We start from the raw sequence: 25,292 nt of genomic DNA, 5'->3' as shown, positions 1-25,292 counted from the left end.
ATTTCCACACCTCTTCAGTCTTTTATGTCTCAATGTCACCTCCCATTCTACTAAATTCCAACTGGTCCAATCCCAATTTACTTAAGCTTTCCTTAAACACAACTTATTTTCAGTCTAGTGAATCTTCTAAGTTGTTTCCAAAGCAAGTATATCACTGATTAAATAAGAGAGCCAAAACTATATGCAGTATTCTGGATATGGATTCATCAACACTGTACTGTTGGAGCAAGAGTTCTCTACTTCTTTATTCCCTCCTTTTTAATGAAGACACGCATTCTATCTGCTTTCCAAATGTTATGTTCTATCTGCTCACGAACTTTGATCCATGTACAAGGGAACACAAGGCCCTCTGCTGGTAAAGCTAAAAACTACAGGTACGGTCACTATAGAAGGAAAATTCAACTTTTGAACCAATTATTCTCTAGATCTCTTTATCAGTGTTGTCCTTATTCTCCTTCCACCAGCCCTCACTCCCATCTCCAGCCTAAGTATCAGGCTTTGATGTGATTATATTAATCCTTATGATTAACTGCTGATTCAAATCTTGAAAGTTCCATCCTTGGGTGAGGCCTCTGCTTCATTTCTCTATGCTCAACAAATGCTGTTCTTCAGTTGCCTTTGCTTCTGTTGGTAAAAAATGACCTCGAGCTGAATAAAATATAAACTAGTGATATGCAAGCACCAAGGCATTCAAACATATTGAAAATCAAATGAAAACTGCTACTGACAAAGGATCATTGACCTGAAATGTTAATTTTGTTTCTCGTCTCACAAAGCTGTGGCCTGATCAGCTGAGTATACACAGCATTTCCTTTTTTTTTCTGTTACCAGCATAGTTTTGATAGTGTTTAATGTTTGAAGTCAGTTTTATCTAAATCTAGAAACTAGCTGGCTGAATTGTGCTTCTCGCTCAAGTATATGGTTACATTATCTTTAGGGGAAAAAATCTTTAGCTGAGTAACTACCACATTTGTTGGATTGAACTGTACAATACGTTGCATGAAACAACATCATTTTAAAGGGTTTTTCTTCAAACAAATCCATATTATTGGGAACTGGGGAATTTAAACAAAACAATTGGCTTGATACACAAAGTCAATTGTTATTTCCTCTCCTCTTTTTGAAGGAATTAAATTTACAATGAGTGGTGTTTTTAATCGATAAAATGTGCTCTTTTACTTGTTTAGCATATTACCTGGATTGGTTTCACATTTTTTATAATTTTATCTGCTTGCCTTCATTTTATTCATTTACATGGTTTGGTTCCTTAAATTGTTAGACTAAGGAGCTTGGAGCTACTGACTGTTTTGGAACAATTAACAACTTGAGTAATTTTTAACCACTAAAACTTGCTTTATAGCTAAAGAGAACATCATGCATTGTAATCACCCCTTCAAGCCCAGCCCATCAACTACAACTGTTCTTTTGCTCTGTACATTTTACCTTTGATTAAACCAAACTTTGGGAATAGATTAAGGTGGGGGGTTGATGGGAAAGACACAACCTGATTAATTAAAATTTCCAATTAAAGTATAATTTTGCTTTTTTTTTTGTCTTGCAGATCTGAGAAAAGACCACTTCTGACATTCCCTCCCAGATTCCAAAAGGAGCTCCAAGTGCATTTGGCAAAAAACACTTCAAATGAACAAAATGGTATGTGCTTTTTTAATGATCATTATTATGGTAATGTTGCAGTTGATAATGCAAGCTTCCTTTTTATATTCAATTCTGTATCAAAAAATTATGTAGGCATTTCGTAATGCGTATGCAATGTGAATACTGTTGGTGGTTAATTGACAAGCTGTGAAATTTTATCTTGAGCAACTTCTTTACAATACTCATTATGTCATTGTTTTGGATATATCATGAATGTCATTTCCCTGGCGTGTTTAATTCTCCAACTTCTGCAACCTTTGCATGATTATTTCAATTTTATAAAGAGGAATGACCAGATTAAATGATTGAAGATAGACACAAAAAGCTGGAGTAACTCGGTAGGACAGGCAGCAACTCTGGAGAGATGGAATAGGTGACGTTTTGGGTCAAGACCCTTCTTCAAACTCAACTCGAGACGTCACCCATTCCTTCTCTCCAGCGATGCTGCCTGTCCTGCTGAGTTACTCCAGCTGTTTGAGTCTATCTTAGGTTTAAACCAGCATCTGCAGTTCTTTCCTACAGATTAAATGTTTGAGCAGGGTTGTTTCAAATTGATTTTCATTCAGGCAAATGTGAATTCATTTGTCCATGTGACCTGTGTGCCAGTGAATTAGTGTGTGTAGATCTATCGCCCAATGAGTGTCAGTATGTAGAACTGTACTCCAGTAAGCTCCTGCCTGAAACACATTGTCAATACTGCAATGTGTTGATGGATGTGGAACTGTATCCCAGGGAGATTCGGTGGGCATTTTTATTCAGGGTCACACAATTCCAAGCAGTTTGCAACAGTTTGCTGTCACAAAGTCCATCTGACACTGGGGAGGGTGAAATAGATTTTGGGGGTCTGTTTTAAATTTAAGTTGCTGGATACACAGTGCCCTCCATAATGTTTGGGACAAAGACCCATCATTTATTTATTAGCCTCTGTATTCCACAATTTGAGATTTGTAATAGAGAAAATCGCATGTGGTTAAAATGCACATTGTCAGATTTTAATAAAAGCCATTTTTATACATTTTGGTTTCACCATGTAGAAATTACAGCAGTGTTTATACATAGTCCCCCCCATTTCAGGGCACCATAATGTTTGGGACACAGCGATGTAATGCAAGTAAAAGCAGTCATGTTTAGTATTTTGTTGCATATCAAGTCAAGTCAAGTTTATTTGTCACATAATCATACGAGATGTGCAGTGATATGAAAGTGGCAATGCTCGCGGACTTTTGTGCAAAAGACAACAACAAAACAACCAAACAAATTATAAACACAATCATAACACACATATTCTTTTACATAATAAATAATGGAAGGAAAAACGTTCAGTGGAGTTAGTCCCTGGTGAGATATCCTTTGCATGCAATGACTGCTTGAAGTCTGCGATTCATGGACATCACCAATTCTCTGGTGATGCTCTGCCAGGCCTGTGTTGCAGCCATCTTTAGCTTATGCTTGTTTTGGGGGCTAGTCCCCTTCAGTTTTCTTTTCAGCATATAAATATCATCCAACTCAGTATCCTGTACCTGCCTTCTCTCCATACCCCCTGATCCCTTTAGCCACAAGGGCCACATCAAACTCCCTCTTAAATATAGCCAATGAACTGGCCTCAACTACCTTCTGTGGCAGAGAATTCCAGCGATTCACCACTCTCTGTGAAAAATGTTTTCCTCATCTCGGCCCTAAAAGATTTCCCCCTTATCCTTAAACTGTGACCCCTTGTTCTGGACTTCCCCAACATCGGGAACAATCTTCCTGCATCTAGTTACTCTAGGATTGACCACTTTATAATAGATTCTCGGCTAGTTTCATCGGTCACTGCGTGTGAGTATGATGCAATTGCTATTTCTGATCATGCACCATTGAAACTATCAATTAAACTACCTGAGTCCAAGTTTAGTGCTAAACAATGGCGATTTAATACTACTCTGCTTCAAGATCTGAATTTTGTTAATTTTATTAAAGATCAGATTGCTTTCTTCTTCTTAACAAACTCTACCGAAGAAATATCCAATGGTGTAGTCTGGGATGCTTTTAAGGCATATATCGTGGACAAATTATTTCATACTCTGTGGGATTAAAAAAACAAACTAAAAATGAAATACGTATATTGGCTGATGAGATTAAAGAAATTGATTAAAAATATTCAAAAATATTCTCCCTATACCAATCAGAATTTCCTACTGATTCCAATATAATGCATGAGTTTTTAAAGAAACTGAACTTGCCAAATTTACCACATAATGAGTCTCTGTTGTTAGATGAACCCATCACGGAGGAAGAAATACAGAAAGCAATCCTTTCAATGAATTCTGGTAAAGCTCCCGGTTCAGATGGGTTTACAGTAGAATTTTTTAAAAGTATTTCTCAAGTTTATTGTCTCCCTGGCTATGCAAGGTTTTTAAAGAAGCATTTTTAATGAATAGATTACCACAATCCTTTTATGAAGCATCTATTTCTTTACTTCTTAAACAAGTTAAGACCCTACTGAAGTGACATCATATAGACCTATATCACTGTTAAATGTAGATTCCAAAATTCTTTCAAAAATATTAGCTATGAGATTGGAAAATATTTTACCGCAAAGTATTTCTGAAGATCAGACAGGTTTTATTAAAAATCGTTACTCATACTTTAGTGTTAGGAGATTAATGAATATTGTATATACAGCATCAAATAAAACTCCAGAATGTGCATTTCACGATGTTGAGACGGCATTTGATGGAGTAGAATGGGAATACATTCAATACACTTGAAAAATTTAAGATTGGTCCAAAATGTATCTATTGTATCAAGCTGATATATCATATACCTCAGGCTTCTGTACTTACCAATAATCAGAGATCCCCTTTTTTCTGGCTCTTTTGAGGTACTAGACAGGGCTGTCCTTTACTGTTTGATATCGCTTTGGAACCTTTGGCCACCGCTATTAGGGAATCCCCTAATATTTTTGGTATTTCCGTGAGAATAAGACATATTAGCTATCTCTCTATGCAGATGATCTGTTATTATTTATCTCAAACCCAGAGAAATCTATTCTGGCAATAGTAGCACTACTTAATCAATTTAGTAGTTTTTCTGGTTATAAACTAAATCTTAGTCAGTGTGAGCATTTTCCATTAAACAATCTAATTTTGAATTATGGACAGTTTCCATTTAGATTGACTACTGACTTTTTACTTATTTAGGCATTAAGATTACCAAGAAACACAAGGATCCATTTAAAGCCAATTTTACACCCCTAATTGACCATATCAGACAACAGTTTACTAAATGGTCACCAATGTCCTTATCTCTAATCGGTCGAATCAATGCTATTAAAATGTTTATCCTACCTAAATTTTTGTATTTATTCCAGACACCAATTTTTATTACTAAATCTTTCTTTGATATTATTGACTTGAAAATGTCTTCATATATATGGCAGAATAAAAATCCCAGACTAAGTAACAAATACTTACAGAAATTGAAAAAAGACGCTGGTTTGGCACTGCCGAAACTCAGATTTTACTGTTGGGTATTTAACGTTTTGGACAAAAGATTTAGAAGATTCCCAATGCCCAGGATGGATAAAATCTTGAACGTAATTCTATGCAAGGGCCATCATTGGCTTCTATTCTAGGGGCCTCGTTACCTTTTACAATTACGAGATTGAATAAATATACGACTAACCCAATAATAAGACATACATTCCGAATATGGTTTCAATTTCGTAAGTTTTTTGGATTGAATGATTTTATCTTATCGAGTCCTATCATATCTAATTTTTTTCTTCCAACCTTCAAGTACTGATCAAGCCTTTCTGTTGTGGAAATGGAAGGGATTAGCAGCTTTTCGTGATTTGTTTTTGGATGGTTATTTTATGTCTTTTGAACAACTCTCCAATAAATATAATCTACCTAACTCGCATTTCTTTAGATATTTACAAATTAGACATCTTTTGAAGGCTACTATCCTTTTTTCCATTACCACATCAAACCAAAATCATGGAACAAATTTTACATTTGAACCCTTATCAGAAAAGTTTAATAACGCCTATTTATGAGTTGATTTTGAAATTACTAATAGATACATTTGATAAAATTAAGAATGACTGGGAAAGAGAACTTCAAAATTCTGTACCTATAAACGGGAGAGGATTCTTCAAATTGTTAATACTTCCTCAATGTGTGCAACACACGCTCTGATACAATTCAAGGTGGTTCATAGAGCTCATTTGTCAAAAGATAAGTTAGCTCATTTATATGGTCATATAAATCCTACGTGTGACAGATGAAATTCTGAAGTGGCCTCACTGACTCGTGTTTTGGTCTTGCCCACTTTTAAAAAAATATTGGAAATACATTTTTGATACTATTTCTGTAGTTTTAGGTATTGATTTACAACCTCATCCTAATACTGCAATTTTTGGGCTTCCAATGTTAGATTCTATTCATTTGTCCCGTTCCGCCCATCGGCTGATTGCTTTTACTACATTAATTGCCAGAAGATCTATTTTATTTAAATGGAAAGACTCTAATCCTCCGACAACACTCCATTGGTACTGAAACAATATCATGTTTAAATTTAGAAAATATTAGGATTGACATTGTTGAACCCTTGGTTAAATTTGATAGGACTTGGGGATGCTTTATTCAACATTTTCACACGATATAAATTGTCCCCTCTCCAACCGTTATAATAATTATTTTACCTTTATACGGTGGAACGGACTTGACGACAAACAGTGACTTAAATTGTTGAAATTCTTTGCAGCCCAGATTCTGTTTTGCTTTTTTTTTTCTAGTTTAGGGGGTTTTGTTTTTCTCTTTTTCTCTTTTTGTTTTCTTATCTTTTTTGTTTGTTGTTTTTATATATACAAGTTCTCTTTTAAACACTTAGCTATATTTTAGAGACCGGGAGGTCTATACTCAATGTGTATTTTGACACTGGACATATTTAAGTTATACTTGTTATTAATGTAATCCTGATCCCTATGTATCAATATCATTGTATGTTTATCTTTTTTTTGTTGTTTGGTTTTTGTTTTTGAAAAAAACAAATAAAAAGATTTTAAAAGAAAGAAATATGTGATTAGTTAGATTGTCATCATAGTCGGTGCAGGCATGATGGATTGAAGGGATTATGACAATAGACAATAGGTGCAGGAGCAGGCCATTTGGCCCTACGAGCCAGCACTGCCATTCAATGTGATCATGGCTGATCATCCCCAATATACCCCGTTCCTGCCCTCCCCATATCCCCTGACTCTGCTATTTTTAAGAGCCCTATCTAGCTGTCTCTTGAAAGCATCCAGAGAACCTGCCTCCACCGCCCTCTTGAGGCAGAGAATTCCACAGACTCTCCACTCTCTGTGAGAAAAAGTGTTTCCTCGTCTCCGTTCTAAATGGCTTACTCATTCTTAAACTGTGGCCTCTGGTTCTGGACTCCCCCAACATCGGGGACATGTTTCCTGCCTCCAGTGTGTCCAAGCCACGGGATTGTTTTTGTATTATACTGCTCTGCGTTCTAACTCGGCCAGTTGTGATGTTATTAAGCAATTCTCGGCGAAGGTCCCCAGAGTACATTCCATGTCTTGGTACTTCGACGAATTGGTGTGTTCATTACCTATGGGAGGACCATGAGACTTTGCGTAGTCAGGAGTCAATGTTGAGGATTACCCAGCCGTTTGGTTCTATGAGTGTTAGGATGGCAGGCTGCTATTTGAGTAGTCTGTGGGGCACCTTGCCCAATTCATGTACAGCTCTCCAGATGTCTGTAAAGATGCGTTTGAGTGCCCCCATGTCCATATCTGTTGCCCTATCCATAGTGGATTTATTCATGCTTTGCTGCAGTGATTTAGTGCAAATGAATGGCATTCTAACCTCATTTAATATTGAGTGACATATCGACTAACCTTACTGAGAACAGCAGCTTTTCTTTTCTAAGGAACAGCTTTGTGATCACCATCCTGACTTAATGTAATTGCAGGTTATTTAATTAATTGAATTCACATCTCCCAATTGTGATGTTGGCAATGGAATTTCTCTCTGGATAAATGTTCGGGGCTGTAACTTACATGTTCACTGTTACCTTTGTCAACTGTATAATTATCCATTAAATCCCTCAAGTACTTACCTTTTGATCCGTTGTCTACATGATCTTGCTGACAAGATCAATAACTACTTACAAATAAACATTACCAATGTATCAAACCAGTGGAATGAAAGAACATTTGATAAAAGTAACGCAAGGATATTTTGCAGGTAGGTCGATTAGGAGATCTGGAATGCATCCACAGCGTATAACTGTTCCACTCAAGTGGGGACTGGGGGTGGGGGCTAGGGCTAGGGTATGGAAAAAACTAGTTTGCGTGATGGACTGAGCTTTGTCCACAATTCTCTAATTTACATAGAAAATAGGTGCAGGAGGAGGCCATTCGGCCCTTCGAGCCAGCACCGCCATTCATTGTGACCATGGCTGATCGTCCCCTATCAATAACTTGTGCCTGCCTTCTTCCCATATCCCTTGACTCCACTAGCCCCTAGAGCTCTATCTAACTCTCTTAAATCCATCCAGTGACTTGGCCTCCACTGCCCTCTGTGGCAGGGAATTCCATAAATTCACAACTCTCTGCGTTTTCTCACCTCAGTCTTAAATGACCTCCCCTTTATTCTAAGACTGTGGCCCCTGGTTCAGGACTCGCCCCACATTGGGAATGTTTTTCCTGCATCTAGCTTGTCCAATCCTTTTATAGTTTTATATGTTTCTATAAGATCCCTCCTCATCCTTCTGAACTCCAGTGAATACAAGCCTAGTCTTTTCAATCTTTCCTTGTATGACAGTCCAGCCATCCCAGGGATCAATCTTGTGAACACTGCACTGCCTCAATCACAAGGATGTCCTTCCTCAAATTAGGAGACCAAAACTGTACACAATACTCCAGATGTGGTCTCACCAGAGCCCTATACAACTGCAGAAGAACCTCTTTACTCCTATACTGAAACCCTCTTGTTATGAAGGTCAACATACCATTAGCTTTCTTCACTACCTGCTGTATCTGTAAGCTAACTTTCAGTGACCGGTGTACAAGGACACCCAGGTCTCGCTCCACATCCCCCTTACCTAACCTAACCATTGAGATAATATTCTGCCCCCTTGTTTTTGCCTCCAAAGTGGATAACCTCACATTTATCTATATCACACTGCATCTGCCATGCATCTGCCCAGTCACTCAACCTGACCAGGTCACCCTGCAACCTCCTAACATCCTCTTCACAGTTCACACTGCCACCCAGCTTTGTGTCATCCGCAAATTTGCTAATGTTGCTCCTAATTCCCTCTTCCAAATCATTAATATATATGGTAAACAGTTGCGGCCCCAACACTGAGCCTTGCGGCACTCCACTCGCCACTGCCTGCCATTCTGAAAAGGACCCGTTCACTCCTACACTTTGCATCCGGTCTGCCAACCAATTTTTTATCCATGTCAACACCCTACCCCCAATTAGTCGAGCATGATTTCCCTTTCATAAATCCATGTTGACTTGGACTAATCCTTTTACTGCTATCCAAATGCCCCATTATTACCTCTTTAATAATTGACTCCAGCATCTTTCCCACCACTGAAGTCAGGCTAACTGGTCTGTAATTCCCCGTTTTCTCTCTCGCTCCTTTCTTGAAAAGTGGGATAACATTAGCTATCCTCCAATCCACAGGAACTGATCCTGAATCTATTGAACATTGGAAAATGATCACCAATCTGCCCACTATTTCTAGTGCCACCTCCCTGAGGACCCTGGGATGCAGACCATCAGGCCCAGGGGATTTATCATCCTTCAGGCCCATTAGCCTACCCAATACTATTTCTCACCTAATGAAAATTTATTTCAGTTCCTCTACCCCCTTAGATCCTCTGTCCTCCAGTACTTCTGGGAGATTGTTTGTATCTTCCTTAGTGAAGACAAATCCGAAGTACCTATTCTGCCATTTCTTTGTTGCCCATAATAATTTCACCCGTGTCTGCCTTCAAGGGACCCATATTTGACTTGGCTACTCTTTTTCCCTTAACATACCCAAAGAAGCTTTTACTGTCCTTCTTTATATTCCTGGCCAGCTTCCCCTCGTACTTCATCTTTTCAGCCCGTATTGTCCGTTTTGTTTCCTTCTGTTGTCCTATGAAAGTTTCCCAATCCTCTGGCTTCTGGCTACTCTTTGCTGGGTTATACATTTTTTCTTTTAGTTTTATTCTTTCTCTAACTTCTCTTGTCAGTCACGGTTGTCTCCTACTCCCCGTAGAATCATTCTTCCTTTTTGGAATTAAATGATACTGCGTCTTCCGGATTATGCCCAGAAATTCCTGCCATTGCTGTTCCACCGTCATAGGATCCCTTTCCAGTCTACCTTGGCCAGCTCCCCTCTCATGCCTTCATAGTGCCCTTTGTTCAACTGCATCACTGACACTTCCGATTTAACCTTCTCCTTCTCAAATTGCAGATTAAAACTACTCATTATGATCACTACCTCCAAGCGGTTCCTTTACCTCGAGTTCTCTTATCATATCTGGTACATTGGACAACACTAAATCCAGAATTACCTTTTCTCTGGTCTGCTCCATTACAAGCTGCTCTAAGAATCCATCTCGGAGGCATTCTACAAACTCTCTTTCTTGGGGTCCTGAACCCACTTGATTTTCCCAGTCTACCTGCATATTGAAATCCCCCATCACCATAGTTACATGCCAGTTTTAACTCCTGCTGCAAATTACACCCTACATCCAGGCTACGATTCGGGGGTCAATTGTGTGCAGTCTTAAGGGCCTGTCCCACTTGGGCATCATTTACGCGACATCATTTACGTGCCAACACGCGTACGTTGTGACGCGCATGTGATGCACGCATGGCGCGTGGTGGCGTAGTCAGTTTCGCGCGGCGCCCCAGGATTTTGGGGTTCACAAAATCTTTGCGCGCCACCTGCGTGAGGCGCAAATGACGCCCAAGTGGGACAGTCCCTTTAGGCAGCGCAGTTGCCAATCCAAGTGGTGATGCATCTCGAGAGGCTGCTTTCCATGTTGCATTTACGAAATTGATGAGAATCATTTGAGACATGACATATTTTCTCAGTCTTCCAAGGAAATACAGGCATTGGTTAGCTTTTTTGACCATCTTAGCATCCATGGGATTTTACCAGGTCAAAATGTTGGTGATTTTGCAACCAGGAACTCTCGACCATTTTCACTTTTGTTGCTGAGTGGGTATATACTCGCCTTTCTTTCTGAAGCCGATAACTATCTCCTTTGTAGAATAGCAACAACCCCTCGCTCAATGTCAAGAAAACTAAGCTCTTTGCATCTTTCCTGTACTCATTCTTGTCATTGTTCAAGACCTGGCCCTTACGGTGATGTCATCTACAAACTTATAGCTGGGGATAAAGCACAACATTCTTGGCCGCACAATTGTGAGGGAATAAAGATTATAAGGAGCTGAGGACACATCCTTCTGGAGCGCTGTGTTCAGAATTATGGAAGGTATTTTGTCGCAAATCCTAACTGATTATGGTCTAAGGGTCAGAACATCAAAAATCCATTTGCAGAAGGGGGTGCAGATTTCAGGAGTTTGGAGATGGAATTATGGTGTTGGAGACAGAGCGCAGTCAATAAATAGGTGTCTGTGTTATCCAGTAGTTTCAGAGATGCAAAGGTCCATGCACATGTTGATGTGGCAGGTGACTGCATTGTCCTCGCTTTTATTTGTGAATAGCTGCAAAATTGTAATCATAATGCATGTTTGGGAAGTTTGCCCAAATAAATAAAGGGTGAAAGCTCATATTTAAATAATGTAAGTGGGGTATTATTGGTTAAATGCAATGAATATTTTTGGTCTGGTATATAAACTTCACAGATACGTGGCAGATGTATGAAAAGAAAATTATCTATACATAACTAAAACTCTGATCTTGTGCTCTTCCGGTTTGCGCGTTTTTGCGACCATCCTACACTGGTCCCCCAATTCATCCTGTACTGATCCCCCTTCCCATCCATCCTGCACTTCTCCCCCCATTCATATTGCACTGATCCACCCATTCATCCCGTACTGACCCACCCTCATTTACCCTGCACCTATCCCTCCATCCATCCTGTAGTGATCTCCCCATTCATCTTTTACTGATCCCCTTATGCACCCTGTACTGATCCACCACATACATCCTGCACTGATCCCCTCATTCATCCTGTGCTGATCCCCTCATGCATCCCGTACCGATGCGGGGCCCCATTCATCCTGTGGGCCCCGAACAGTGATCACCCATCTTCACCTCCCTGCACTGAAGGATCTCCCATTCATGCAAGCTGTGCTATTGCCCTGATAACGGCGCTCATTCAAATCCGCCCGTACTGATGGCCCCCATTCGGCCTGTACGGTGATCCGCCAAGGCATTCGCTGATCCCGTACTGATCCCCCATTCATCCTGTACTGATCCGCTCATTCATCCCGTACTGATCGCCCATTCATCCTATACTGATCCTTCCATTCATCCTGTAGAGATCCTCCATTCATCCTGCACTGATCCCCTCATGCATCCTGTACTGATCCCCTCATGCATCCTGTACTGATCCCCTCATGCATCCTGTACTGATCCCCTCATTCATCACGTACTGATCCCCCTCATTCATCCCGTACTGATCCCCTCATTCATCCTGTAATGATCCTCCATTTATCCTGCACAGACCCTCCGATCCACCACATGTCCCTGATCCCCTCCCCCCCCCCCCCCCACATTCATCCAGTACTGATTCCCCCCATTTATCCTGTGCTGATCCCCCCATCACGTACCCCCCCATTCCCCCGATCCATCCTGTACTAATCCCCTCCCCATTCCCATACTGAATTCAATGGGGGGAACAGTCTGCACAGACCCTCCGATCCACAGGGTACTCGATCCTGTGCTGATCCCCAGCCCCCTCCCCCCCCCCCCCCCCCCCCCCCCCATTCAAGAAGAATGGGAGGAACATCTGAAGAAGGGTCTCGACGGAAGCCCCCCCCCAGTCATCTATCCACCCCGCACTGATTCACACACCCCCTGACCCTATTGTGCTTCATGGTCTTCAGAGCGAACATTGACTATGTTTGATAATGGAATGCAATCAAATGTGTTTTAATTCTCAATGTTATTATTTGTTTTGACACCTTTAAACATATTAGCAAAAGAACATTTGCTGCAGTTATGTCCTTTGGCCACCTCTTGTCAGTTAGTGTAATGTTTAACCTGTCAGATGGGTATAGTCGGTTTTGTCAGCTATTATCATAAAATGCCTTTAGAAATTTCCTTGCAACCTGTATATTTTGTTATGGATAAATTATGTGGGAAGCGAGAGTGTTTCTGTACCAATAGCAATAACGACCCATGCAATGGCCATGTCATGATAATTTTAGGTCCTTTACAGAAAACATGCTTGCATCAATCTGTAGTGTGCATGGTTAAGCATATATGTTACCATGGCCCAGGATTTATTGATACAGGTTGATCATATGCTGAATAATACAACCACATTTTTGTTTGGAAGTGGAAAGAACTAATAGAAATTGCATTAATTGCAATGTGTGAAAAAAGTTGAGATATTGTATTATAATTTTGCTGCAGGTCATTGTGGTATATATCATGTCTTGATTGGTGAATATGTTTAGTTTGTGAGTTATTTGAAGCAGAAATAATATGTTAATGTAGACAAAAGTGCTGGAGAAACTCAGCGGATGCGGCAGCGTCTATGGAGTGAAGGAAATAGGCAACGTTTCGGGTCCGAACCTCTTCTTCAGCCAATGGGTTTTGGCCTGAAATGGTGCCTATTTCCTTCGCTCCATAGATGCTGCTGCACCTGCTGAGTTTCTCTTGCACTTTTGTCTTCCTTCGATTTGCCAGCATCTGCAGTTCCTTCTTAAACATAATATGTGAAAGCTTCATTGAGCATAATTCCGAATGGTAACTACGAACTTCGTCCGAGCACATTATCGCACGCGTCATGCAAACCGTCTTAAATGACCACCTAAACTGTCATTTGGCAACCTAAACAGCTGTCAAGATTGCCCGGCTGGCAACAGGGAAAAAAAGTTAAGCGAGAGCCCTGCCATATATATACACAATAAATTAGCTATGTTGCAAAACCTACCTTAAGCGTCGCTGAAGATCTGTCCCAGCCCGTGTGTGCGATTATGGCGCCGTTTAGAGGGGGCGGGTTTAAAACGCGATTTTCCCTGGGCTGTTCAAATCGAGGTTGTTCAGCCTACTTAGTTGCTGACGAAATATCGCTTGGAGTTTCGCTTGCTGGACCAATTTTTACATTTTACGGGTTTATTTAATTATTATAGTAAGTTAAAAATTAACCTCTAAACCCGCGACCGCCGACAACGGGCCGGATCCCATACAGGGGACAACGGAAGGCAGGTTGTTTATTTTTTCATTAAAAAGCACTTCATAAGATCCCTTTATACAAAATTTTATGTTGCGAGTAACTAATTTGGGGCCCCATTAAATCCCGCAGTATTTTTCAGGGCATTTGGGGCACAAATCTACCGCAATGTGAATGTTCTAAACCAGCGTGTTCCACAGGATCCAGCTCGAAAGCTGATTTAAATGGCCATTAATTTACAGCAATTGAACACTAAATTCCTTCCATTTGGCCCATAAGTTAATGTAAATGAGATTTAAAAATCATGTTTTATTGTGAATTATTTGTGAATGTTATTTGGACACTTAGGCTATTTAAAAATGTTAATCTTTTCTTAAGAAATGGATAGATGTTGACATCTAGTAATTGAAGTTTGGAATTAGCTACAATTGGGTAACTAATTAATTATATGCTTTAATTTCAGGTCATCCAAGTAAGATTGTTTTATATTTGTTTCAGAATGCTTCAATCTTTGATAACTGAAAATTTCATTCCGTTCTCTTAATTTTTAAGAAACTAATGGGCTTTTGACTGTCCACGATCACAGCTTTTTTGTTATGTCCATAGAAAATCAATAGGGAACAAGATGCTAATTTCCGAGTATGAAAATGCCATAACTTTTTTAGTACTTGAGATATGAAAGTGAATTAGGTGTCAAATTAAACTTCGTTTTATGCTTTATCTGATGGGATAAATTGCAGACTTGATTTTTAAAATCTCAAAATGTTGTAACATTGCTAAATAAATAAACAGATAAAATGCAATAGGCTGTTATTGTTCAGCCCTCCACCACCTCCAGTTTAAATTCCATTTAGAATATTTTTGGAGGACCAGGAAACCAGAAGCAAGAGTTACTCCAGGGAGTTACTCCAGCTCCAGGGTCAGGGAATGATTCTGCGTTGGTTTTCAGCAGTTGCGGCGAGGCGGTGACCGGACAGCAATGGCGGCCAAATCTCACGCAATTCAAAGCGAGGGAGTGCCCAGCGCTGGCCAGTTGCCGTGGCAGTGCGCAAGCGCAGGGCGGCCGATGATGTGCTGGCCATGGTTGTGCGCATGTGCAGTGTGCATGTGCAAGGTGGCCTGCCGTGCCGGCGGATGAGGGGCGGAGAGCGGAGCCCGGACACGGTTACGGATGGCGGGCGTAGACGGAGAGTGACAGAGAGATAGAGAGAGATAGAGAGGGGGACCCGTCCACAGTTGATCGGCAGGTATCCTGCCTTGGCCGGAGGTCCCCTAGATCTCGAGGCCCTCGGCTTAAGCCTACAAAGCCTATACGTAAATCCAGCCCTGCCAGTCCCGATTCCAAGCATGGAATATGCTTTGCCCTTTTCACTTTCTTGGAATTTTAAACCTCTTCTCTTTGACCAAACATTTGGTTGCCTCTAATTTTTTTCCCTGGAGTAAAATATTTTAAAGATTCTGTTTACACACAATCTTAAAAGATTCTATGTGACCATTCTCACATTTCATTGCAGTCATATTATTCCACAAATGGGGATGGAGGCAACAATTATGCCTCTAATATAGACACATTTGATGGATTTAGTAATTCACTTTAAAGATAAACTTGAGCACTTTCTGACTTAAAATAATGTAGAATTTTGAAAGGCCTATTGAATTGATGTTGCTTATTTTAAACCTCCTTTTACATAGAAACATAGAAATTAGGTGCAGGAGTAGGCCGTTCGGCCCTTCGAGCCTGCACCGCCATTCAATATGATCATGGCTGATCATCCAACTCAGTATCTCGTACCTGCCTTCTCTCCATACCCTCTGATCCCCTTGGCCACAAGGGCCACATCTAACTCCCTCTTAAATATAGCCAATGAACTGGCCTCAACTACCCTCTGTGGCAGAGAGTATTTAAATAATTATGTTTGTTTTTAAACTCCACTTTTATACTTGAGCTGCTTTGATATATCAGTGTGTTGAAAATCACAGATGCAATTCCCAGGTTATTTCATCCCTGTCAAATTGAGGCCTCTAGTAGTCAAGGCAGTGTTATGGGGCTGTCCCACTGTACGAGCTAATTCAAGAGCTCTCCCGAGTTTAAAAAAAAAATCAAACTCGTGGTAAGCACTTAGAATGTACGTTGCGGGTACGTCGGAGCTCGGGATGTCTCTTAGCGGCTCGTAACACTAACGGCAGGTACTTGGGAAACGCGGTAAGCTCGGGAAGACTTGTGAAGATTTTTCAACGTGTTGAAAAATGTCCACGAGAGCCCCGAGTATCTACGAGCGGCTATTACCGTAATTCTCCGAGTTCGAATCGGGGGAAACTCGGGAGAATTAGCTCGTACAGTGGGACAGCCCCATTACTGGCCTGTATTTTGCTTGACCTCTTATTTCTGCAAGCCCTATCTAGCTTATTGCAACTTTTAATCTTGTTGAATAGCAGTGTAGCTGCTGCTGCTGCTGGCGCCGACGATGGCGGCCACGGTGTACTGCTCCTTGCTGTTTTGTATGTGTTTGTTCGTTTGTGTTGTCTGTGAAAACCCTACAAAGATCACTTTAACGAGAGAGGTACTCATAAACATCAGACATACGGTACTTCCAAACATCGTTCACTAATGTTTTATTATTATTAATGTTTAGTGTATTCAGAGTCATTCGTAACTGTTGCTGTATGTCATGTTGTTACTTGTGGGCAGAGCACCAAGGCAAATTCCTTGTATGTGAATACTTGGCCAATAAACTTACTTACTTAGTTATATTAATGTAACAGCCCTTATTATTGGTCTTGTGATTTTGGTGCAGTAAAGGCAGCTTCTTGTAGGTTTTCATAAACTTTCTTCTTTCAAATTTGTAGCTGTTTGGAGCGATGCCGTGGATACAGGAAAATATGATTCATCAGCACTTCAGTCAAACCACAATAGTGAGTTGGTGCAGTCCCGACTGAAAGAGATCATGTGCAAATATTCCAATGGAATTTGGTTCTCAAAATTGCCACAGTTGTACAGAAAGATGTTCAATGAGGATCTCCAGCAAGATGTTTTAAAGCAGTTAGAACAATGGACCCACGTGTGCACAGTGAGTGGGTATTATAATATTGGACAAAACTTACCGAAAGAGAATTTTGAGTGTGTTTTACGTATTGAGACTTTCTCATTTTATTCCTTTGCACTACCTTTTTCTTGTCCATCTCATGCTATTTTTGTATATTCTTGCCTTTTGGATGGGGGGGGGGGAAGCAAATTAAAATTAGTGCAATAATTTGAGTGAATTTAACAATATTTTTAATCACCTATGTAATTAATCCATGGGAATAACCCGATTGAGAAATGTGAACTGCTGTCAGTCAATGATAATTGCTGCTTATTGTTTGTTGGAACAGTCTGTTTTTTTTAAGGTGATCTGCTTGCAAGTGTGTATTACTTTGACATAAATAATCTTACAAAACTGTTCCAAAGTGAACTAATTTGCTTTAATTGGATTTGATTAGGATTGAACTTTCATTTTTTTAAACTTTTGGTTTGGTCCTTTTTCCAGATATTTTTTGTTAAGAAAATTTGGGCATTTTAAATTATTAAAAATATAAATCATTATGTAATAATGTAAACAAATTCAATATTATGCATTGCCCCACCTGATTTTTTTTAAAGTCTATTTTTATTTGTCCTTTCTGCTCTTCCCCAATATTACCAAGTTACTTGGCAACTTCAATGACCAGACATTTTATTTTGAGTAGACCAATATGAGACTGTGTATTCGTCCGTGCATAATATCTGTATTTTGTAGTAAATTGCATAGTTATTAACTTTATAAAATGTATCCAATTCAGAGTTTCATGGATGCATTAACACAAACTTTTAGCTTGTCGTAGATATTGGTTTAGGGGTGGGGGCATTAGAATCAGTTATACAGGATAAAAACAAGCCCTTTGGCCCAACATGTGCATGCTGACCTTTTGCCTGTCTACACATCCCATTTGTTTGCATATTCACATCCCTCACTGCCTTGCCTATTTAAATGCGTGTCTAAATGGCTCTTAAACATAGTGATTGTATCAAATTCCAACACCTCAGTGCTTTCCAGATATCAACCACTCTGTGTAAAAGAAAATCTTTCCCCTTTGATATTTTTTGAAACCCATCCTTCATGTCTAAAGCCTGTTGCCTTGTTTTTGATATCTCTATCATGGAAAAATAATTTTACTATTTATCTTATCTATGCTGCTTTAGAATTTTATATATGTCTATATCAGTTTACCCCGTAACTCCAGGAAAAAAAGGCCCATAACTAAAGTCCTCTAATCCAGCTGATATCCTGTTGAAGACACGAGGAACTGCAGATGCTGCAATCTTGCACAGAACATAAAGTAACTCAGCAGGTCAGACAGCAACTCTGGAGGACAGGAGTAAGCGATGTTTTGGTCTTTCAGGTTCATAATGAGTTTTTTCTGCAGTCTCCAACTCAACCACAACCTTGGTGTAGTTAGGTGTCCAGAACTGCACACAATACTCAAAATGCAATTTAACCAGTGTTTTGTATAATATTACAATGTAACATCCCAGCTTTCATAATGAATGCCCTGACGTATGAAGCGAAGTGTGTCATACGCCTTTGTCATCTCCCTATTTACCTGTGCGCCACCTTTGGAGAACTGTGGACTTATAACTCAAGGTCCTTTATTCAACAATGTTACTGAGAACTCGGCCACTCATTGCACTTGTCTTACCCTTATTTGACTTTGTAAATTAATCAACTCACATTGTCAAGATTAAGTTTCATCTGCCAATGCTCTGCCCAACTTTGCATTTGATTAGTTTCTTTCTGCAGCTTTAGACAACCATTAACTGGACATTGATTTAAAAACTGAAAGCTTCATGATTTACATATTGAGTGTAGTAAAACTCTAATAAACCTGCATTTGGTTATTTTCATGTTTTCACATCTGGTTCACTTTGGCCTCGAATGTGAGCTCAGGTCCAGAGTGCAAGCGGTTTTGCAGCTAAAGCTGAGGGACTAGAGGGAGTAGAGTGTGGTTGGTGGGGGGGGATTAGATTCTGGAACACTGGAGCTATGGAATGGATAGGTTGGTGTCTGGGGTCTGAGTTAATTGTCCATTTTATTGTTCTATTTAAACTACTGCGTTTGTGGGCATATTTATCACACCGCTGTAGCATGTAAATGAAAATATTGAAATAAGTGTTTGTGTAACAAGAGGAATAATTTCCAAATAGTCCAGAAATCTGCAACTCTCATGCTGATGAATACCAAACATGCTAGATTATACACGATTTACTGTATTGCCAAATCCACCAAAAGGTCAGAATATTACTGAGTATGAATTTATGTGCAATTAAAATTATTCTTTCCTAGGTCTTTGGCAACCAAGAGAAATCTTGTACTTAATTACATTTTTAAAGACTACTAGACCAAGTGCAGATGGTCCCCGAACGTGCGGTTGAGGGGGGGGAGGGGGGAGAGGGGGGGGGGGGGAGAGAGAGAGGAGGGGGAGGGGGGGGGGAGAGAGAGGGTGGGAGGGGGGAGAGAGGGGGGTGGGAGGGGGGGGGGGGGGGGGGGGGGGGAGAGTGGGAGGGAGGAGGAGGGGGGGGAGAGGGGAGAGGGAGGGAGGGAGTGGGAGATGTAAATGTGTTGTTTACCTTATTTGTGGCGTGTCTGCACCTTTTCAGATTAGATATCTCCAGAAAAGTGTAAATCTTAGCAAATCTGAAGAAAATGTACAGGCTTGTTTGAAAGCAATTCCAAAGGAACCCTTGGCAAAAATATGCATTTCAATTTTATCAAAAATCTTGCACATGGGAAAATCAGCGGTTCAAATCCTGCAAATTGTTGTGTAATGCAACGATAATGCCGAAGGAATTGGAATACTTTTTTTTGACTTTCTGAAATTTAAAATACAACTATAAAATATTTTTATCATTTCGTTGAATATAATATTAAAGGACAATGTAAAAATCTCTAAACTATCTATATCTATATATATCTATATATATATCTATATATATCTATATACCCTGAAATACCTCCAAAACGGTACATGATAGCGCCACAATTTTTGGCCCACCTTACTCACCCTGCCCTTCAGCCACATTCGACGTCACAATGGGATCCCGAATCTCATTTACATTTTTAAAAAATCACGATTTTCAAGAAAACGTTGTTTTAATCAAATTCTTCAGTTTTCATTCACAATGATGTCACAATGGGATACTGAATGTCATTTTCATAAAAAATCACAATATAAATATAAAACAAATTTTTAATCAAATTCTTCCATGTTCATGAAAAGCTAACTGTTTAGGTTATTTTAAAGAAAAAACGTGATTTTCATTGGGAATTTCATTTAAAAAAATTGTGATTTTCATTGTGTAGGGTGGGATAGGGAGAGGTTTCTTTTTTTTTTTTTTAAGCGATTTTCATTGTGGGGAGGTGGAATATGTGAGGAGTGGAGGAGCAGTGGGATAGAGGGGGAGGAGGAGGGAGGAAGAGGGAGGGGAAAGCGGGGAAGGAGGGGGGATAAAGGGGGGAGTGGTGGAAGTAGGGAATGGAGGATAGAGGGATAGGAGGGCAGTGGGGTAGGTGAGGAGAGATAGGGGGGAGGTGAGGAGTAGGGGAGCAGGGGTATAAAGGAAGAGGAGGGGGTAGGGAGGGGAGAGGGGCTATGGAGGGAGGGAGTGACTGAGGGTAGGTGGAGGGAGGGAGAGGTGAGGGAGGGGAGGAGGAGAGGGGAAAGAAGAGGAGCAGGAGGGGGTGAGGGGAGCAGGTAGAGGAGAGTTGATGGAGGGTGGGGAGAGGGAGGCTAATGGAGGAGGGGAATAGGGGACTGAAGAGGGAGAGTGAGATGCATTCACATTGATCTTATTTTTTACTTTATTGCCATTATGAATAAATTAGGGTGGTTGTACACTTTTGAATGTTAGCTATAGTCATGCTGATTTATGTACAGTATGATCTATTATCAGTATGGTTAATATGGCATACATCAAGCGATCCCGAACGTTACATGAAGTTCTGCTACGATATACGCAAAGCCATAATGGATGCCATGAGACAATTCCGGGACAAACCTGAGTCCCAGTATAGTCACTCGGACACACAGAGAATGTAGCACGGTCTGAATAAGATAACTAGCTGTAAAGCAAGGTCGGGCAACATCATTGGTGATGGTGCCACCCTGCCTGATGAACTGAATGCTTTCTATGCTCGCAATGAGCAGAAGGCCAACAGGACGGTGACACCTGGCCCTTCAAACTCAAGTGTGCTTCTCCCCAGGGTGACTGTTGCAGACGTTAGATTGTCTTTCCTGATGGTAAACCCACGAAAAGCAACTAGCCTAGACAGAGTTCCTGGCCGTGCCCATGGTAGCTGCGTGTAGCAGCTAGCGGGAGTATTTGTGGACATCTTTAATTTCTCCAGACTCCCTTCTGAGGTCTCCACCTGCTTCAAGAAAGACCACCATCCCAGTGTTTTGAGAGGCTAGTTATGGAACGCATCAAATCCAGTCAACCCAGCACCCATGACCCAATGCAGTTTGTCTATAGCCACAACAGGTCCACAGACGATGCCATTGCTCCAGAACGTATCCCTGCAACACCTGGATAAGAGAGACACCTACGTGATTGACTACAGCTCTACCTTTAATACCATTATACCATCCAAGCTTATCAACAAACTCGCAGGACTTGGTGTCAGCATTCATCTTTGCAACTGGATCATTGACTTCCTGACCAACAGACCCCAATCAATGAGGATAGGAGACAAATCATCCTCTATGATAATCCTCAACATTGGTGCTCTACAAGGCTGTGTTCTCAGCCCCTTTCTTTACTCCTTGTACAGCACAACTGTGCAGCCATGTACAAATCTAATTTGATTTTCAAATTAGCAGACGACACCACCATTGTGGGCTGGATATCAAATAATGGTAAAACTGGATACAGGAAGGAGATTAAGAACCTCTTGTCCTGGTGTTGAGACAAGTACCTTTCTCTCAATGTCAGTAAGACAAAGAAGATAGTTATATGGTGATCAGGAAGCGAAGTGATACACAAACCCCAGTTTGCATTGACGGTGCCGAAGTTGGGATGGTTGAAAACTTCAAATTCCCAGGAGTCAATATCACCAACAATTTCTCCTGGACTACCCATATTGAGACAATGACCAAGAAAGCACACCAATCCCCTTACTTCCTTAGAAGGCTAAGGAAGTTTGGCATGTCCCCAACAACTCTCACCAACTTCTACAGATGCACCATTTTATAAAAGCATTTTATCACAATACATCATAGCTTGGTTTGGGAACAGCTCCATCCAAGATCGCAAGAAATAGCAGCGAATTGTGGACGCAGCCCAGACCATCGCACAGACCAATGTAATGTGTAGGAAGGAACTGCAGGTGCTGGTTTAACCTGAAGATAGACATAAAATGCTGGAGTAACTCAGCGGGACAGGCAGCATCTCTGGAGAGAAAGAAAGGGTGACATTTCTGGTCGAGACCCTTCTTCAGACTGGGAGTCCCGCTGAGTCACTCCAGGATTTTATGTCTATCTTTATTAATCATAATAATAATAATCATAATCGTAATTTATTAGCTATGTTTTGCAACCTATGAGGAATTTGGTTTGCCGTACAGTAGATGTAGTTACAGGTAGGAAATGAGGGACCTGTTGCAGTTGGTCTTATTAACTAACATTCAATGTACAAATTTGTCTACATTTTCCTGATTATTAGTTGGAGCCATTTTACTGGCGTATCTGCTATCAACAAGACAATTTAATAGAGCTCAGCAACATTTCTCAGCTCCCCCAACTCCCCTGTGTGATTATCCCTGATAATGTTACTTTACCTTTTGCTGCTCAAATGTGTTTACTCAAAATGTATTGTGTGGTTGCATTGCATGAATGAGATCATAATTCCTCAAACTTTAGTGTCATTTGTGTACACATGTACAGTTAGAGCGGCCCTTGAATATGTTTCTTTAAATGTTGTCCTAAGTGTTATCAATGGTTTGACCAGTTCTACCTGTTTTTTTGCTGGATTCTTGGCGTCTCAACTGGATTATGAAGCACTTGGTTAACACGTGACTGAACAAAAAGCATTGTAGTAAAATACTGCAAATGGAAAACATTGTTTGTGAATACAGTAACCACAAGTATGACTGATGCTGTTTTCATATATCAGGAGTTTGATTGCACTTACCTGGATGAGTGCAGCTTCAACAAATGTGGTTCGCCACATTTTAATTTAATTTTCTGGATCGTGGCATTATCGTCCAGTGTTTATTGCCCATTCGCAATTGCCCTTTGAGCTGGTTATGACATTATTTCAGAGGGCATTTTTAAGGGTCAGCCACGCAAGATTGGTTTTGAGTTGCATATGCCAGAGCAGATGAATCATAGTTTTTATACAGCAGTCAGGTAGTCTTTGTGATACGCGTTATCGATGACATTGTCACAAATTACAAATTATTAATTGAACATGAATTCTACAGCTGCCATGGTTTCAATTTGTTTCTGGTTTGATAAGCCAGACCCTTGTTACTTGGGTGGTAACTTGATTGCTGGGCCACCACCGAAGATAAAATACCCTGTTTGATTGCCACTTACGAAGGTAAGCTAGCCAAGAATGTATGAAGGTAAGCTAGCCAAGAATATACCAAGGTAAGCTAGCCAAGAATATACCAAGGTAAGCTAGCCAAGAATGTACGAAGGTAAGCTAGCCAAGAATATAAAGGAGGATAGTAATAGCTTCTTTAGGCATGTGAAGAGGAAAAAATTAGTTAAGACCAAAGTTGGACCCTTGAAGACTGAAAAAGGTGAATTTATTATGGGGAACAAGGAAATGGCAGATGGGTTGAACAGGTACTTTGGATCCGTCTTCACTAAGGAGGCCCCAAACAATCTTCCTGATATAATAGTGGCCAGAGGATCTGTGGTGAGGGAGGAACTAAAGGAAATCCACATTAGGCAGGAAATGGTGGTGGGTAGGCTGATGGGACTGAAGGCTGATAACTCCCCAGGGCCTGATGATCTGCATCCCAGGGTACTTAAGGAAGTGGCTCTAGAAATTGTGGATGCATTGGTGATCATTTTCCAATGTTCTATAGACTCAGGATCAGTTCCTGTGGATTGGACGGTAGCTAATGTTATCCCAGTTTTTAAGAAAGGCGGGAGAGAGAAAACGGAGTTATAGACCAGTTAGCCTGACATTGGTGCTGGGGAAGATGCTGGAGTCAATTATAAAAGATGAAATAGCCGCACATTTGGATAGCAGTAACAGGATCGGAATAACAGTAACAGAGTCAGATTGGATTTACGAAGGGGAAATCATGCTTGACTAATCTTCTGGAATTTTTTGAGGGTGTAACTAGGAAAATGGACAAGGGAGAGCCAGTGGATGTAGTGTACCTGGACTTTCAGAAAGCATTTGATAATGACCCATATAGGAGATTAGTGGGCAAAATGAGGGCACATGGTATTGGGGGTATAGTGCTGACATGGATAGAAAATTGGTTGGCAGACAGGAAACAGTAGGGTTAATGGGTCCCTTTCAGAATGGCAGGCAGTGACTAGTGGAGTACCGCAAGGCTCGGTGCTGGGACCGCAGCTATTTACAATATACATCAATGATTTAGATGAAGGGATTCAAAGTAACATTATCAAATTTGTAGATGACACAAAGCTGGGTGGCAGTGTGAACTGTGAGGAGAATGCAGGGTGACTTGGATAGGTTGGGGGAGTGGGCAGATGCATGGCAGATGAAGTTTAATGTGGATAAATGTGAGGTTATCCACTTTGGTATAAAAAACAGGAAGGCAGATTACTATCTAAATGGCGTCAAGTTGGGAAAAGGGAAGTACAACGGGATCTGGGGTCCTTGTTCATCAGTCTATGAAAGTAAGCATGCAGGTATAGCAGGCAGTGAAGAAAGCGAATGGCATGTTGGCCTTTATTACAAGAGGAGTCGAGTATAGGAGCAAAGAGGTCCTTCTGCAGTTTTACAGGGCCCTAGTGAGACCACATCTGGAGTATTGTGTGCAGTTTTGGTCCCCTAATTTGAGGAAGGGCATTCTTACTTTTGAGGGAGTGCAGCGTAGGTTTACATGGCTAATTCCTGGGATGACGGGACTGAGATATGCTGAGACAATGGAGCGGCTGGGCTTGTACACTCTGGAGTTTAGAAGGATGTGGGGGATCTTATTGAAACATAAGATTGTTAAGGGTTTGGACACGCTAGAGGCAGGAAACATGTTACCGATGT

The 25,292-nt window shown here is 40.7% G+C and overlaps 1 protein-coding gene across 2 annotated transcripts in view; it reads left to right on the top strand.

Moving 5' to 3' along the window:
* Positions 1 to 25,292, top strand: part of LOC129695629 (tudor domain-containing protein 7-like) — a 119,320-nt gene that overhangs the window by 31,329 nt on the left and 62,699 nt on the right. For both annotated transcript variants that reach the window (XM_055632756.1, XM_055632757.1), the window contains exons 5-6: positions 1,562 to 1,653; positions 16,877 to 17,097. In XM_055632756.1, coding sequence (XP_055488731.1) covers positions 1,562 to 1,653; positions 16,877 to 17,097 — 313 coding nt within the window. The remainder of the gene's footprint in view (positions 1 to 1,561; positions 1,654 to 16,876; positions 17,098 to 25,292) is intronic.

Source organism: Leucoraja erinacea, chromosome 3, assembly GCF_028641065.1.
Source record: "Leucoraja erinacea ecotype New England chromosome 3, Leri_hhj_1, whole genome shotgun sequence".
Lineage (NCBI taxonomy): Eukaryota > Metazoa > Chordata > Chondrichthyes > Rajiformes > Rajidae > Leucoraja > Leucoraja erinaceus.
The sequence above is the reverse complement of the archived record's forward strand: the minus strand, read 5'-3'. Positions and strand labels throughout refer to the sequence as shown.